The sequence below is a fragment of the Canis lupus genome, chromosome 29 (assembly GCF_048164855.1).
Source record: "Canis lupus baileyi chromosome 29, mCanLup2.hap1, whole genome shotgun sequence".
Taxonomy (NCBI): Eukaryota; Metazoa; Chordata; class Mammalia; order Carnivora; family Canidae; genus Canis; species Canis lupus.
The window spans coordinates 24,955,153-24,971,833 of NC_132866.1; the positions used below are offsets into that span (position 1 = coordinate 24,955,153).

The 16,681-nt window shown below is 35.0% G+C and overlaps 1 protein-coding gene across 3 annotated transcripts in view; it reads right to left on the bottom strand.

The window, feature by feature from the left end:
• Window positions 1-16,681, bottom strand: part of SLK (STE20 like kinase) — a 63,255-nt gene that overhangs the window by 4,373 nt on the left and 42,201 nt on the right. For 2 of the 3 annotated variants that reach the window (XM_072805429.1, XM_072805428.1), the window contains 7 exons: window positions 15,804-15,983; window positions 13,336-13,428; window positions 6,717-6,846; window positions 5,913-6,037; window positions 4,798-4,986; window positions 4,133-4,258; window positions 2,911-3,024 (listed from right to left, as the gene is read on the bottom strand). In XM_072805429.1, coding sequence (XP_072661530.1) covers window positions 2,911-3,024; window positions 4,133-4,258; window positions 4,798-4,986; window positions 5,913-6,037; window positions 6,717-6,846; window positions 13,336-13,428; window positions 15,804-15,983 — 957 coding nt within the window. The remainder of the gene's footprint in view (window positions 1-2,910; window positions 3,025-4,132; window positions 4,259-4,797; window positions 4,987-5,912; window positions 6,038-6,716; window positions 6,847-13,335; window positions 13,429-15,803; window positions 15,984-16,681) is intronic. The other variant, XM_072805430.1, reaches the window with a different exon arrangement.

Below are 16,681 nucleotides of genomic sequence, written 5' to 3' on the forward strand. Positions count from 1 at the left end.
TAAACTAGATTCATCTTCACATCCCCACAATACACAGCATATATATAGTAAGTGCTTGATAAATACCTGAGATATCAAAGGTTTTGTGGACAAGAGATTCAGGGATAAGTGCTGCTGCAGAGGCACAAAGCTTAGCAGAAGATGGAAAGATATAGGAAGGTTTCTCAGAAGAGGTGAAACATGAGCTCAGTCTTGAAGTTAAGATAAGAATTTGATAGACAGGATGTAGAAGGCATGCCAGACAGAGGGTGCTAAAGCAATGCACACAGGCAGGAAACCATGAACTTAGTATGAGTAATGGCGATTATACCCTATACTGGAATATGAACAGGGAACAAAGTGGTCTATGGGAGATGATACTAGAAAGTTTGACTGTGGCCAACGTACATATAGCACTATGATGGCCATAACGTCAAAGTGAGACATTGCTATTTTATTCTGATAGAATTAAAAATTTATCATCACCACAAGCCAGTATCAGAGATATTCTTAAATATAAATACTCTGGTGAATGGCAGACAAGCACAGGAAGAAAGGAAAAGGAATTTGAGACCAGAAGGCCCATTAAGGACATTACTGAACATTTTTAAGCAGTAGAATGATAGTAATGTGAAAGAGAATTATTATAAAAAGAGTTAAAATTATTTGTCATCTCACTGACATGAGATGTGATGGAAATACAAGACAATTCAGGTTGCTAGATTGTATGTCAACTAGGAGGACAGGGATGTTGAGAAGCACACTGATGATGGGAGGGACCGCATGGGGTGGGGGCAGTGAGGTGGGGAGGGAAAAACAAAGGGCAGTGGTGACATGGATGAACCTGCTGAGTTCAGTTTGATCTCCACCGAGCTTACAATCTTTAGTCAACATTCAAAAGGTATGTACTAATCATTACAATATACCAGGAACTGTTCTAGAAGATGAAATATACCAGTAAACCACGAGGTAACTAACGCTCCTGCTTTCAAGGAGCATGCATTCTTGTGAGAGAAGATGGATAATAAACGAATGAGTCTGGTGCTGAAGAATGTTATAAAGGAAGACAAAGATGAGGGGACAGGGAATGTCTGAAGTGGGCATGGAGGCTATTTTATATAGTCACCAGAAAAAGAAACCTTTGGTGAGATGATATTGGAAAAGAGGCCTGAATGAAATAAGAAGGAATGGACCATCCAGGTGGAAAATGTGTACTTAGAGCACGAACCAATAATAACAAAACAATATACAATAGCAACAGCAACCATTCATCAAACCCTGACTACAGCTCAGGTATTAGGAAGCGCCATACACACACATCACTCCTTCTAACTGTCTTAACAACCCAAATTAGGTAGGTAGTGTCATCTTTGTTTTATAAATGAGTAAAACTGGGCTTAGGAATGTGAAGTGACAAAATTAAATGTTAGCACTGAGATCTGTAGGACTTCAGAATTTGTGCTCTATACAACCCCTACTATACAAGTTCTGTGACCGTCCTTAAATATGCAGCAGATAAGCCATGACAAGATACAGGATCATCAAGGCTGTAAACTTGTGAGATATCTACATTCCAGGTGACTGGAAGACAAAAAGTGATAAAGAGCACAGAGAAAGAAGAGAGGTCATAAAAGTCAGATGAGAAGACAATTTTAAGAAACAAGATTTCTAATGACAACAGATAATAGCATAGGCTGTTAGCAACTCACTTATGACCACTGGGGAGTATGAGATGAAAACTAGATTGCAAAGAGTTAAAGAAACTGGAAAAAGGCTCTTCTGTACCTTTTGAATTCCAATCCACATGAATGTATTATCTATCCAAAAATTTAACAAGAAATAAAATTTAAATTAAAAAGCCACACTAACAACTGACTTGTTATTTCACTTCTTCCAGAAACATTTAGCACACAGTAGCTGCCAAATACAGATTTTCTTGACTGACTAACTGGATAATGAAGAAAGAACAGTTGAAAGGTACAGCAGGAAGGAAGGCCAAGAAAAATAAAGGTTTAAGTTTGAGAGCTAGCAAAGGGAGACAATCACAAAGCTATAGAAAAAAAAAAATGAGCTGCAATTGTTGACCAATTGGACCAGGCCAGCAGGAAATCAAAAAGGAAGGAGGTATAAAAAAGACTGATAGCTGGATGGGGAGAGGAGACCTTGCCTATTTTACTTGATTGTGAATTTACTATCATACTGGGGCCTTATAATCTGGCTTCAGTCAACTTGTCCAGGCTAAGCTGTCACCACTTCCTTCCTTCTCTCCCTCCTTAATGCCTACACACAGGCACACTCCTTCAGTGCCCCAATGACAAGGAGCTATTTACAATTTTTATACACATCATTTTCATCCATTCTCTTCTCTGTATTTACATTGCCAATCACACCCCAACCTGTCTGAATGCCTAGCAAGCTCTTACTCATCCTGAAGTCTCACTTGCTTATAAGGCATCTCCTCTGTAAAGCCTCCTTAACTTCCCAGGCAGACTGAAGCAGTCCTTGGCCTTGGTCTTAACACTGTTTCCTGTTCTTACCTCCTTCAAAGCAATGATCCTATTGAACTGTAATTGCTTGTTACTACATTCTGAACCTTTGGGGAACAGATTTTGTCTCTATCTCTGTATCTCCTGTCTCTGACACTGTATCTGACACACATTAGATAAACAGCCAATAACTGAGTGGATAAATGGATGAACACAAACATATTTTATCTAAAGCTTTTAAAATTACCTTTTTCCAGGGACGCCTGGGTGGCTCAATGGTTTGGCGCCTGCCTTCAGCCCAGGGTGTGATCCCGGAGTCCCGGGATCGAGTCCCACATCGGGCTCCCTGCATGAAGCCTGCTTCTGCCTTTGCCTGTGTCTCTGCCTCTCTCTCTCTCTGTGTGTTTCTCATGAATAAATAAATAAAATCTTTAAAAAAAATTACCTTTTTCCTAGGTCTCAATTTCTCTCTCCATTCCTTTAATTCTTGGCTGTGTTCCTCATCTAACTCCTTCAGTTTCTGAGTCTCATGCTCAACCAACAGGTGGCATTTTTCATTCTGAAAATAAAGTTTGAATTAAAAAATTTCAGATTAACTAAGCAATTTTTCACAAATGTAATTATCTTCCAAAATAATAAAGTATTCATTAAACATCAAACTATTATTGAGATTCCAGACTCTCCTCTGAAAACCAAGAAGGGCTAAAAACTATGAAATGAGTCATAGCTTCATTTCTGCAAGTTTAAAAGCTTAGATCTGTTACTTACCATATGAAAAGAACTTAAATAGAATTAGTTTGATACTGTTTTTCCTTTCTAATAAGAAAGTTTGCTCATAAAACTGATACTTCTAAGTGCACCTTATATGGATTTTACCCACTGGTACCAGAATGTGGGATTAGGACTATCCCACTCTAGGGACACCTGGGTGGCTCAGGGGTTGAGAGACTGCCTTCGGCCCAGGGCGTGATCCCAGGGTCCTGGGATTGAGTCCCACATCGGGCTCCCTGCATGGAGCCTGCTTCTTCCTCTGCCTATGTCTCTGCCTCTCTTTCTCTCTGTGTCTCTCATGAGTAAATAAATAAAATCTTAAAAAAAAAAAAAAAAAAGGACTATTCTACTCTAGTAAATTAACCAAATATGTAAAATATCCTTTATGTATGCACTATTCCGAAATTTTGAACATTTTAGGCAATATATACTAGACGGGCTGCATATTCCAGGTAAGGCCCCAAAACAGTCTCCCTAATCTTTAAATTTCTTAGGAGAAAAATTCCTATTGCTTTTTTCAAAAACTTAGAAGAAAATGAACTATTTCTCCCTAAATGAGAGTTTAAATTCAGAATCTAATAACAATACCACCAACCTCATTTTGAAAACTGTTCATTTTCTTTGCGAAATAGACTAAAAATACTCAATACTGCTTTTGAAAGACTCAACTTCTTAGGTTATAATTTAGCCTCATATTTATATTAATCATGGTTATATAAAAGCTAAGTGACTATGAGACTAACCTGATCTTTGTTTGGGTCTATACAAAAAACAAAACCTCTCAATCCCAACATTTTCATGAGTAAAGTACAGTTTATTTTGCTTAGCTACTGTTTTCTCCAAGCTAGCCATTTGTGCTGCCCTGCTCCCACCAGCTCTGTTTTCATGTATCTGACCTGCAGCTGATGCAGCTCTCGGACATTGGCTTCACACTGCAACTGAAGATCCCGCATCTGATTTTCATGTTTTTGATGCTGAGCCATTCTTTCATTTTTCTGCCTCTTTTCTTCCTGAGAAGCAAACTATAAATAAGGAAAAGAAAATACAGTTAACAATGTAATTTCTGCATCTTCCAAAGGAATACTTAAATAAGTTAACAAGACTTAAAGTACAATAAATTAAAGCTCCAAGTAATAATATATTGTGACTTGAGCTGGATTCTACATTACGGATTTGGTGAGAGGAGATACTTTGGATTAAAACCTTTAGTGACCTCAGTTCATTTGTATGCGGGACCTAATGACTACAGAGGCAAAGTGAAACTGTATGTTTAACTTCAAAAGTTGTCCAAGTCACCTAATTCCCAGGGCTGGTCTTAGGATCGGTCTAGCCCAAGACCTCATATGTGGGTCATGGGGCAGAGGAATGTACCCTCTTTGGCCACCAACATAGGAACACTAAGCTGGTATATGCCACATATCTAGCCCCAGCCCATAAAGCCAAAGAAAACATCAACAAGCCCAAGGTGGCTCAGAATGTTTACAACACAATTACATGACACTTCTAAAGGACATTCACATTTTTTAAACCCTAAAGAGAAGAGAGTAATTGGTTTATTTACCTGTTTAATTTTGTCACGGTCCTGATCTGGTGTGGCCGTTGAGTTAATTCTCAAGCTTTTCTTAAACATGGCCATTCGAGTCTTGGCTTCACTGCGCTGAATCTTAGGCAGTCTTGCTCTTTCTTGAGTCTGTCTGTTTTTCAATTCCTCAATAAGTCGTTGATTGTAACGCTGCATTTGTTCTGTTTCCTAAGAACATATCAAACAGAATCCAGTGATGTAAATATAATTTATTTTTTTAAGATTTTATTTTTTTATTCATGAGAGACATACAGAGAGAGGCAGAGACATAGGCAGAAGGAGAAGCAGGCTCTATGCAAGGAGCCCCATGGGGGACTCGATCCCAGGACTGCAAGATCATGCCCTAAGCCAAAGGCAGATGCTCAACCGCTGAGCCACCCAGGTGTCCCCAGATATAATTTAATACTCAGTACCCACATGTATGCTCAAACATGCCATTTTGTTGTTCTCAAAATTATTCTTTCCCCGTCACATCATCAACCAGCAAACTTTTAGTAAAAATATAATTTATAATAAAAATAAAGCTATTAATAATAAGAATCTTTTTTTTTTTAAGATTTATCTATCTATACTGAAGAGAGAAAGAGAGCACAAGCGGGAGGGGCAGAGGGAGAGGGAGAGAGAATCTCAAGCAGACTCCATGCTTAGCACAGGAGCCTGACATGGAGTTTGACCCCTCAACCCCAAGATCACAACGACCTGGGCTGAAACTGAGGTGCCTACCCAACTGTGCCACCCAGGTGCCCCTAAATAAAGAGTCCTATATTGAAATTCTTTTACTAAGTCAGGGAGTCCACATTTTTAAGATACTTGAACCATAAATGGAGCCACAACAGCTACCTTTGACAGGATGAATATTATAATGTAGAAGAGAACTTAAAGCGCTGTATTAGTCGCCTTCCGTAAAATTTGTACAAAGAAGTTTGCAATCATGATCAAGATACAATTACTAGAAACTTCACCAAATAAATTTTAGGATTTTAAAAAAAGAAAGGAAATCTAAAATTCATTCTCTAAGAAACAGAAGTTTCAGAAATGAATAACTCTTTAAACTTTAAATGAACAAAAATTAAACCAATTTTCCTTTCATTAACCTTCTCATGTCGCTTAAGTAGCTGATGTCTTTGCATGAAATACTGATCTTTAAGTTGCTGTTTGAGCAGCTGGTGTTTTTCTTGTAAGTGTCGTTCTTCAAGCTCCCAAATTGCAGCTTCTCGAGCTAGAAGAAAGCAATTTTCAAAATGTCACTTTGTTCTCTTCACTAGTGTACTTTGGTCTTCTTTTTAATATTTACATAAAAGTGTTCCATATACACTAACTTATACACATACTAACACTGTGAACAATAGATGAAGTATTACCAACATACATGTATCAATCACCACTTACCATTCTGTTCTACTATCCTAAAAACAGAGAATCCCCCACTCTCAACACCAAAATTCCTTTTAATCATAAAGAATAAAATCTTAGCTTTTGTTAGGGGAAATAAGTGCTTAGAATCCCATTCTATCATGTAGCCCTTAAGTATACCAACAATTATAAGGCATGGTAAGTATACCAAAACTATTCAGGTAAAATTCTAGCATCAGCTGGACAAAAAGATGTGTTTAAGGATTAGGTTTACTGCTCACTTCTACTGTCATAAAGGCATTCATCCAATAGCTTATAGTATTTCTTAATTTTATAAAGAATTTTAAGATTTTAAATTCTTAAAATATAACATAAAGTTTTTCCTCTTATTAACTTCATCTTTCTCTCTACCACTCTAGCAAAGGAGAGTATTCAAATAACTTCCAATCATTTGATATTAAGGATATTAGATATATCCATATATCTCAACAATGTTCTTCAGACATCATTTAATACACACACATATGCTGCATAATTTCATATACCTCTCATGAGTTGCTGTTTGTTATTCAGGCATTCTCTTTCAATATTGGCTAGCTCTGCCTTCTGCTGTTGGATGATCTTTTTCAGAGCGCCATCTAATTCTTGTTGCTGCTTCTGAACAAATTCCTGTTCCTAACAGACACAGTTAAACCATCAGTTTAAAGCATCTACTGAGTAAAACATTCATTTATCTATATGACGATATATATAAGTAGTTAGCAAGATTTCTAAGCCAAGTTTCTAAAATTAATTGGATTTAAAAATTTAAAAATTCATTACCTATATGATGATATATATTAGTAGTTAGCAAGATTTCTAAGCCAAGTTTCTAAAATTAATTGGATTTAAAAATCACCAATTACATAGCATATACAATATAAACGTATTAGTCACTCCATTCAAGCCTAGGAAAAAAGTACTAGAGTACATAATATTCTAAACTCACTATTAAACACACACGAAAGAAGTCTATAACCCAATCACAATTAAAATGCCCTATTACACAAACATCTTTAGGAAAATAATAAAACTAGTGCTTCTAAAGCTTTTTGTTACACTATGGTGTGGATAAAACAAGAATAAACAAGAAATACCTCTTAGGAAAAAAGAGAAGAGCAAATAAGTAAAACTCATATCAGAATTTTAAATATCTCTATTTTTCTTTCCAAGAAATACAGAGATAGGAAAAAACACCATGGCTTCACTAACGAAAGATAGTTTCTATTATCTATGGCATGTACCTAACAATAATTTGTGGACTTAATGAGAAATAGTACATTGCTAGAGAAATGTGAAGTAAGAATAGTAAAGTGAGTTACATTTTATAAATATACATACAAAATTCCGTATTTTTTTAAAAAGATTTTTATTTATTTATTCATAAGAGATACAGAGAGAGAGAAAGAGAGAGAGAGGGGCAGACACACAGGCAGAGGGAGAAGCAGGCTCCATGCAGGGAGCCCGATGCGGGACTCGATCCCGGGACTCCAGGATCACACCCTGGGCCAAAGGCAGGCGCCAAATTGCTGAGCCAACCAGGGATCCCCCAAAATTCCTTATAATCAGAGAATTCTACCAACATGTTTCAGATTCACTCATTCATTCAACATTTATTTATCAAGTACACACTATTTGCCCAAATGCCAGATTTATGCTTTAAAAAAAAAAAACAAAAAAACAAAAAAAACAAACCTTCAATAACTGTATAAGAAAAGGAAATGTTGAAGTGACTTATGGTCTTTATGCTAGATCACACATTTACAGAAAGAAAGGAACATTCTCCAAATTGAAGAAATACAAGTTTTGCCAGTAAATGTTCGGCTCTCCATCCCTCTCTTGGCAGATATATCAGTCTGTGATTAGCAAAAGGGACATTCTGATCAATTTGAGTGTGGATTTAGAAATTTAGGATTAAAGTGGCACTCCACCTATAATGCCTCCTCTTGCACATCCTAGAGAAGATAAAACCCCAAGATCCATTTTGGATACATTCTTTATGCCTTGGATAGAGTCTGACAGGATCTGGATCACTACCAGCCTGGTCTTCAATGCACAGAAAGTGAGTCTAGATGTCTTCCTCAGGGTGCTTGCCTTACTACTATGTCTCTGGAGGTGACAATTAGGTCTTACCATTCATGATGTCCTGTTAAAGTAATCTGGAGTTATAAATACTGCTGCCTCATCTGTATAATAATTTGTATGTTAGCATAAATACAAATACACACTAACAGAAAGACTAAAGAATTGTCTCTATAAAATACAACTGGGAACTTGACTAGTCACTTTGTAACTTTATCACAGAAAAAAAATCCCACAATGAATATTTAATTTCAACTATCTAGAATAAGGTCTTTGAGTTTTAAAGAAATGCAAAATCTCCATGCCTATCTTAAGCAATTATAACAAAGAAAGTTGTTTAAGCTTTACATTTTCCTACAGTAATTATCACTTATAATAAAAATTAAATTGTTTCTCTAATTTCATTGTAAAATTTCTATAAGCAAACTTATATAATAAACAATATAATCAAAGGGTTTTCTTCTGTTCAACATTTGTACCATTAATCGCTTATAAGACTTAAAAAATATCTATGTAGTCAGAAACAATGGGCCCAAATTATCTACTGTAAATATAAATATTACACTTAGACTCCAATCAAATGCAAAAGTACAAGATGGGTGTGAATCAATATGTGAAAATTAAATAGGGTAATATAACCCAGTGCCACTAAAAATGTGAATGCAATTACTTGTCAATTCTTGGTTTATTATTATATTTATGTCTAGATTAAGCAAGATAAGAGTTCAGTTCAAAGAAAACCTTTACTAAGTACTTAGTAAATGTAGGGCACTGTACTAGTTATGAGGTTACTAAAATTTTAAAGAAACAGTATTGCCTTCAAGGACCTTCCACTCTAGTGGTTCCAAATGGGTTTTGTCTGTCATATAGAGAGTCGTGGGCTCCTTCCCTTAGTATCACATTTTCAAAAGTAAACCACAGAAAACCAAAAGCTGGAATACAGGATCTAGAAACCATGCCAGACAATGAACGGACAGAAAGAACTAAAGAGTGTGTTCCAAGCAACAAATACATAAGGGGAAGAATAGCTAAGACTATTATAAAGGAGGAGACAGACCTAGCATTGTGCTGCTCCAGAAGGTGAAATGAGGACAGGTTAAGAGTCAAGGTAAGCTATGTATGCAAGTGCTTTTGACAATGAGAGTTAGCAGACACCAGTTGTCTTGCAGAGCCACAGACTTAAAAAAATTAAGCAGAGTCTGGATAATTACATAGTCAAGAATACTGTGCAAATAATTTTCTTCCTCTCTCTTTCCTCTTTTCCTTTACTTACTCATTTAAGTAATCTACACCCAATGTGGGGCTCAAACTCATGACCCCATGATCAAGAGTTGCAAGCTCTTCTAACTGAACCAGCCAGGCACCTCAAATAATTTTCTATATTAGGACTAAAAATTAACTGAAAGATCTAGGTCCCTTATATACTAATTCATATATTTTATTACCTCAAAAGAAATGAACTTTTAGTATTACTGAGTTTTCATTAAATTTCCTAACTACAAAAGCCAAGTAAAATACATTCACATTGGAATTTGTAATTAGATATTATACCCTTAGGACCTAAAAGAATAGTGATCTTACATTCCAAAAAGATTGAACAAATTACATTTACCCTAAAAAAAAAAAAATGGATTTAATCACTAAAAGTAACAATTTTAAATGAACACATAAGCTGAAATGAGCACCCTTTCAAAGTACAAGTTTAAATGCTAAGAAATTTTATCATATTAATCAGATAACTATAAACATTAAAAATATAGCCTTGGGTTCTAGAAATCTATAGGAAAAGGTTATGATATATTGGGCTCTTTGTATAGAATTTGATTCTAACTCAAAAGAAAAGCTAAGAATGGTAATGATCAGAAAAGTGATCGTAATTCATAATTTCTCCCTCTCATTAAAAAAAATTAGTGTTTTGCTTACTCTTTAGAAAACTATAGAGCTCAGCAGCTGCCAATAAAAAAAACGTCTGATTTCAGGAGAGGGGAAAGGAGGGGTTGAAATCAAGCTGTATTCTATCTACTCCAGTTGTATATATCAAACATCACAAACAAAAATTACAGAGTTAAATGGGCTAGTCACTTCCCTATAGAAACTGTGAGAAAGAATACAGCCTGGAATTCCAGACTTAATTTAAAACTACAGCAAGGAGAACAGTAACTCACTATTCATTACGGACAATTTGAATAGTGAAAACTAGAGTTAAATGGAACTACAATCATCACTTTTAATATGGCTTTTCTGACCATATCCATAATTAAAACGTTTATATAAACATATGCAATCAAAATTTCACTTCACACAAAGATAAAAATCTAATCACAGCATTCAATTTCTCACATGTGCAAAGCTTTTAAAATACTACTGGGAAGGTATTTCTTGAAAAAGATGAAAATCTCAAAATTGTGGTGAGGGTAAACACAAAAAGAACACTATTACAAGTGTTCTAATTCCAGTTCTACCATTAATGTCTTTTCTGACTTTAAGTAGATCACTTAGTCTTCTGCACTTCGATTTCCGTATCTGTAAAACGGATATACTCCATCCCTATATTAGGGAGGTGGCAGTGAGAATCAAATGTGAAAATTCTTTGAAGAATACTACATAAAGTTCACTTCAGGTTATTATTATTATTGTCATTACTGATATCATTATCTATCAATCTTCTAGATTTTAACAAATGGAGTGAAAAATGAAATGGCACATGTGAGCTGAAGAAAAAGCAGGTAAAACAAGAGAAGGCATCCTCCCATAGACATGTGGAACTTACATCCTGCAACTGGGCGTTGAAGACTGCACAAGATGACAACTGAAAAGACTGAATCATGACCTGAGCAACACCCTGTGGATTAGAATACAATGCACCTCCCCGGTAAGAATATAGCTGATGACTTTTTGTAAATGGAAAGAATGATTATACAAAATGCTGAGTTTCAGGAGGCTTGGAACAAGTCACCTAACAGAGAGGTCTCTTTCTCATCTGTAAAAGGAAGGTTTTAAACTACATCAGTGGTTTCCGAACTCTAGTTTGTGTTGTTTTTAAACCAGTCAAACCCTCTCTCAAAAAATTTACCATAAACTGTATGAAACAGATGAAAAGTAGTGCTGGGAAGTAGAAGCAGGGAACCAGAGCACCACAGTCCTCCCTTTTCGAAGGATTCTCAAAGTGCTTCTTCCAAACTCAAGAGCTCCTGGGAGTACAGTTTAAAAACCACTGAACTAGATGATTAAATACATACAGGCTCCATGACTATGAAACTATTACACACAAATTCTCAAAAAGTTTAAAATAAACTCTTTAAAGTTATGTTTTAGCTTCATGAAAAAAGCAGTAGCAAAAGAGAAACGTTTTTACATTTGTTAGATTACTAAGTTCTTCATTAAATTTATAGAAAGAAATTTACTATTGCTTTCAACTTTAGTTGAAATAGAGCTTAGCCCCCAAAATCTTATGAAAAATCACCAACAATGTTTAATTAAAGCACAGGATCATCTAACTTCTTTAACACTAAATTCTTATCTTGTTTGAAATCCAAATTATCCAAAATTAGACGTGTGGCAAGCAAGGACTTCCTCTTCACCTACTAACAATATGATCCACAACCACGGGACTAAGCTGATAAGAGTTTAGACTAGACACAGAAATAACAACTTAAACATGAAAGGCAGTACACTGTGGTGGTTCATATGTGCTTTCATTTGTAGAACATGTCCTCCCTGTAGAACAGAGGCGGTAAGAGTAACTACCTCATATGTTGTGAAGTTAAATGAGTTCATGCAGGTGAAGCACTTAGAACAGTGCTTGACACATAGTAAGTGCTGTGTTTGCTATTATCACTCTAACTAGTAATCACCCATTAGGCCAAGACAAAATTTTTCACTGATTCAAACCAAAAAAGTTAAATTTAAAAAAAAAGGTACTAAATTTATTTAAATAGGCTAGTTTTGTTAAAATTTTAAATTCCAAAATATTTTCCTTATTTTTCATGGTGTTAAAATACTCCCTCTTTTAAAATGATGGTGATAAGTAAACAGCAATTTAAAATGTCCTTCTGAAAATAAAATAAAACATTCTTCTGGACAAATAGAAAAAATTTTAGATGTCATTTCATCTTTCATGGTCCCCACTGCTTTTTGATTCTTCTCTGTTTTTCCATGGGTCTGTAAAAGTTTGGGAACCACTTTTTAAATCACATAAAACCACATTAAAATGATAACTGAAAGTAATCCACTAATATATAATCCATGTCTCTTCTTCTGACATATGTAACTACAAATTGAGTTCACTTCTCTCTGCTTCCAGACTGAGTGCAAACTTAAATAAAAGAAAAACTATTCCTCATATAAATGATCTTGTAGAGTTATATGAGATAATTGTAGAAAAATCTGTTTAAAATACTATCTTGTCTGATTTTTAAAGAATTCACCCATCTTAATAGGTTCAGTCTTATAACCTAGAATCAAGTTTATACAGACAGTATTTTTTTTAACTGCTCGATTTTGAATCAAAAATAAAAACATACTTAAAATCTACTTTTAAGGTACTTATGTTGTTGAGTTTAATAGTAATAAACATTTGATCTACCATATAACATTACCATTTACTGTTGTTCTTCTAACTTCCAATTTTATAAAAATAATGGTCTTTTAAATAGGCATTCTTTTCATGCACAATGCCTATATATACTCATCTTTTGTATTTTGTCAAAAAGTCTTCTATCAAACACTGACATCACTGCTCAAAAATATAAGTTCCATCATGATTATATAATAAGAATACAGTGGATTATATATTAACATACTTGTTTATTTCATCTGGAGTCAGCTTTCCAAACATTCCACTCAATTTCGTATTAGCAACTTAAATGTCACCGTTAGTGTGATTTCAGTTCTACATAAAGAATGCCCTGGGAACCTCTGTAAGTGCAGAAGTCAACATCATATAATAGGTACAGTAGGAGTTTGCCCTTTCAGCCATGGTTTACTGAGCTGCAAGAATAATGCTGCCTTCTGTTTTTAGTAGCTTTAAGCTGCTGCTGTTACCTGAGCATGCTGGCTTTGTGCAAGCTCCTCTTTCCTGCGTTTCATGAGCTCTTTTCTCAGCTCTTTGGGTGCTTTCTCCACTTCATTTATAACCTACAGTGTATAAGCATGCAGGAGGTGGGGAAATAATACTTTCTCCACAGCAAGCATTTATGTGAGCAGACAAGCTACAAGTCAAAGATTAAAGCTGTTAAAAAAAAGTTCCTTTCAACATGCAATATACAGGTGTTAGTTTGGTGAAAAAGAATGAAAGGACAGAACATGCTTAATCTCAGTGCAGAAAGGGACATCACACCATGTAATGGTTAATCAGGTGCTTAATTATCCCTACATATTATCCTCTAAAGATACATAGACAATCAGTAAAGGATTACTAGCAGCATTGATTCTGAACTCAAAATGATAAATTCAACTGACCCTCTTAAAAGATCAAACTGTATCTATTGACATTGTTTGAAATGTTGAAAATAAGGAAGGTTCATGCCATTTATACAAGTGCAAAATTTCATAATTGGCTTGATAAAACCAAATAAATAATTCTAAATTAAATTCATTTAATGAGACCAAAAAAACAAAAACAAAAACAAAAGGAGAAATAAATGGACACTATGTTTTCCTTTTTCATAAAATGCACCATTTTATACATAGTGTGATAAAAATCAACATCTTTGATGATTTTGCGTCAAATTAGAATAACATTCTCCTTCACTGACAATTTAAGCCAAACTTAGTTGTCAATGTTCAAACCAGTAATAAGCACTCACAAAATAATAGTTTAGAATGCTATGATTTATCACACCAAATAAAGTATATTATAAAATGAAGTATAATTTAAGGCTCCTTCTTTTAATCATTTCAAAATCCTAGATATGTATTGCACCTAACAGAAGATCTGTAATCCAACTATGAAAAACAATCATGTGTTTTCAAGTAGAAGCACCAAAAGCAGAGATTCCAAATCACCACATGCTACTGATGGTCTGTGAAAGAGACGGATTTTGATTGAAAAGAGTGTATTTAAAATTCCCCATCAGTAATCCCTCATGAAACCAAATCACCATTAAAAGGAAAAGAGACTCCCCAAATGCAAGAAATTTAGCAATGAGGAAAAAAATACATTAAATAATTATTTAAAATATGCATATCATGATCTCAAACATGTTCACTAGCTCAACTCTCCGACCCCAAAACAGTAAAAATAACTACACACTTTAATATATTTAGGATTAAATCATATATTTATCTAGAAATTTTTAAAGATTAAATCTGATGTTAAAAAATAACCTCTCAATAAAAACTACCCCACAGTTTCAAGAAAACTGACATGGAGCCTCAGTAAAGTCATACATCATGGTATACAGAGAAACCTTACATAAAATATTTAGCAGTAAAAACACTAATTTTTAGAAATGGTAGCCACATCAAATAAGATTATATACCATTTCATTATTTACCTAAAGAAATTATATAATGCATTGTATTTATTAATCTTAGATTCTACGCTTTTAAAGCAGACCCTCAAGTTCAGCACTATGATACTCAGTTTTATGCATAATTAAATGTTAAAGTCAATAAACATGAGTATTTTCGATATACAACAAAAGTGAAAATGCATATACAGGTTTGGTTGAGATTTTTATTCTAATCCTATTTGAACTATTCATAATTATTGTCCCTAGGGTCTTTTACACCACAAAAAGGTAAATTCTTCCCCTACACTAAAGGTACAGAATAAATCATAAAATCACCTTTGCTATTATGTAAAACTCTTGTTTTACTTTAATTTGGGAGAGAAAAAGACATTAATACAATATATATATCCTCTTTATGAATCAATGACAACTTTTCATAGTAAACAATAGCACAGATTCTATAACAATATGGAACAGCTTCAGGAAAAATTTAAAAATTCATTGTAAAGAAATGACTTTACACAGGTATTTTCTACCTGTGACTCTTCAAATTATCTTTCAATCTGATGGATTTATAATTTCAAATTTCAAGGTACTCAGCTTTTGTTTTGGCACAATGTTTAAGAAAGGCAATCAAGCTAACCAAGAAAAAATGTTTAAGTATGAATTAAATATTATAAATAAATAATAAGATGAATTATTGTTCCCACCTGCAAACACAACATAGTAAGTTTTCTTGAAAAAAAGCAATTTCTACAGAGGCCTTAACTATTGCATTAATAAAGGAAAAATGGTAGATTGGAAGGAAAATGAATTAGACTTGGTTCAAGACTTAGCTGGACATTTAATGGTAGTTTGTGAACTTGAACAGACCACTAAAAACCTCTTCTACCCCATTCTCCTTGACAGTAAAATGGGATAACACCTCACCTTACTACCCTACATGACTCTTGGGAAGACCGAAAGAATGAATGAGTACTATTATTCCTAGTTCTGTAGTCTTAAGTGTACATTAAAAAAACAGCTTTCATAACTAAAAGCAGTAGTTTTACTTACCTCCTTCTTTCGATTCTTCAACATATTCTGAAATTTGGACAACTCTTTCTCTTGTTCTCCTTTAATGCGTTTGGCTTCATCTCGTAAGCGATTTGTGTGTTCTTGTTCTAGACGTTCAATAGTCTGTTTCTGTTGTTTTTCTAGATTCTCAATTTCTTGATCATACTGTCGTTTTTTGCTCTGTAAAATAATGTAGCTCAAGATCATTTAACTTTTCTTTTTTTTTTTTAAGATTTTATTTATTCATAGAAATTGAGAGAGAGAGAGAGAGAGAGGCAGAGACACAGGCAGAGAGAGAAGGAGAGAGAGAGAGAGAGAGAGAGAGAGAGAGGCAGAGACACAGGAAGAGAGAGAAGCAGGCTCCACGCAGAGAGCCCGACATGGGACTCGATCCAGGGTCTCCAGGATAAAGCCCCGGGCTGCAGGCGGCGCCAAACCGCTGTGCCACCGGGGCTGCCCAACTTAACTTTTTTTTTAAAGATTTTATTTATTTATTCATGAGAGACACAGAGAGGCAGAGATACATGCAAAGGGAGAAGCAGGCTCCCTGCAGGTAGCCTGATGTGGCACTCAATCCCAAGACCACAGGATCACCTGATCTGAGCCAAAGGCAGCCGCTCAACTACTCATAATAACAATGTTTACTTAGAGTATATAACCAGTATTTAAATTTAGTGATGTGACACAACCTTTGCAATACTGAAAAAGTCAAATGCACTAAAATATGTTGGAAAATGTTTTTTAGGGATCCCTGGGTGGCGCAGCCGTTTGGCGCCTGCCTTTGGCCCGGGGCGTGATCCTGGAGACCCGGGATCGAATCCCACATCAGGCTCCCGGTGCATGGAGCCTGCTTCTCCCTCTGCCTCTCTCTCTCTCTC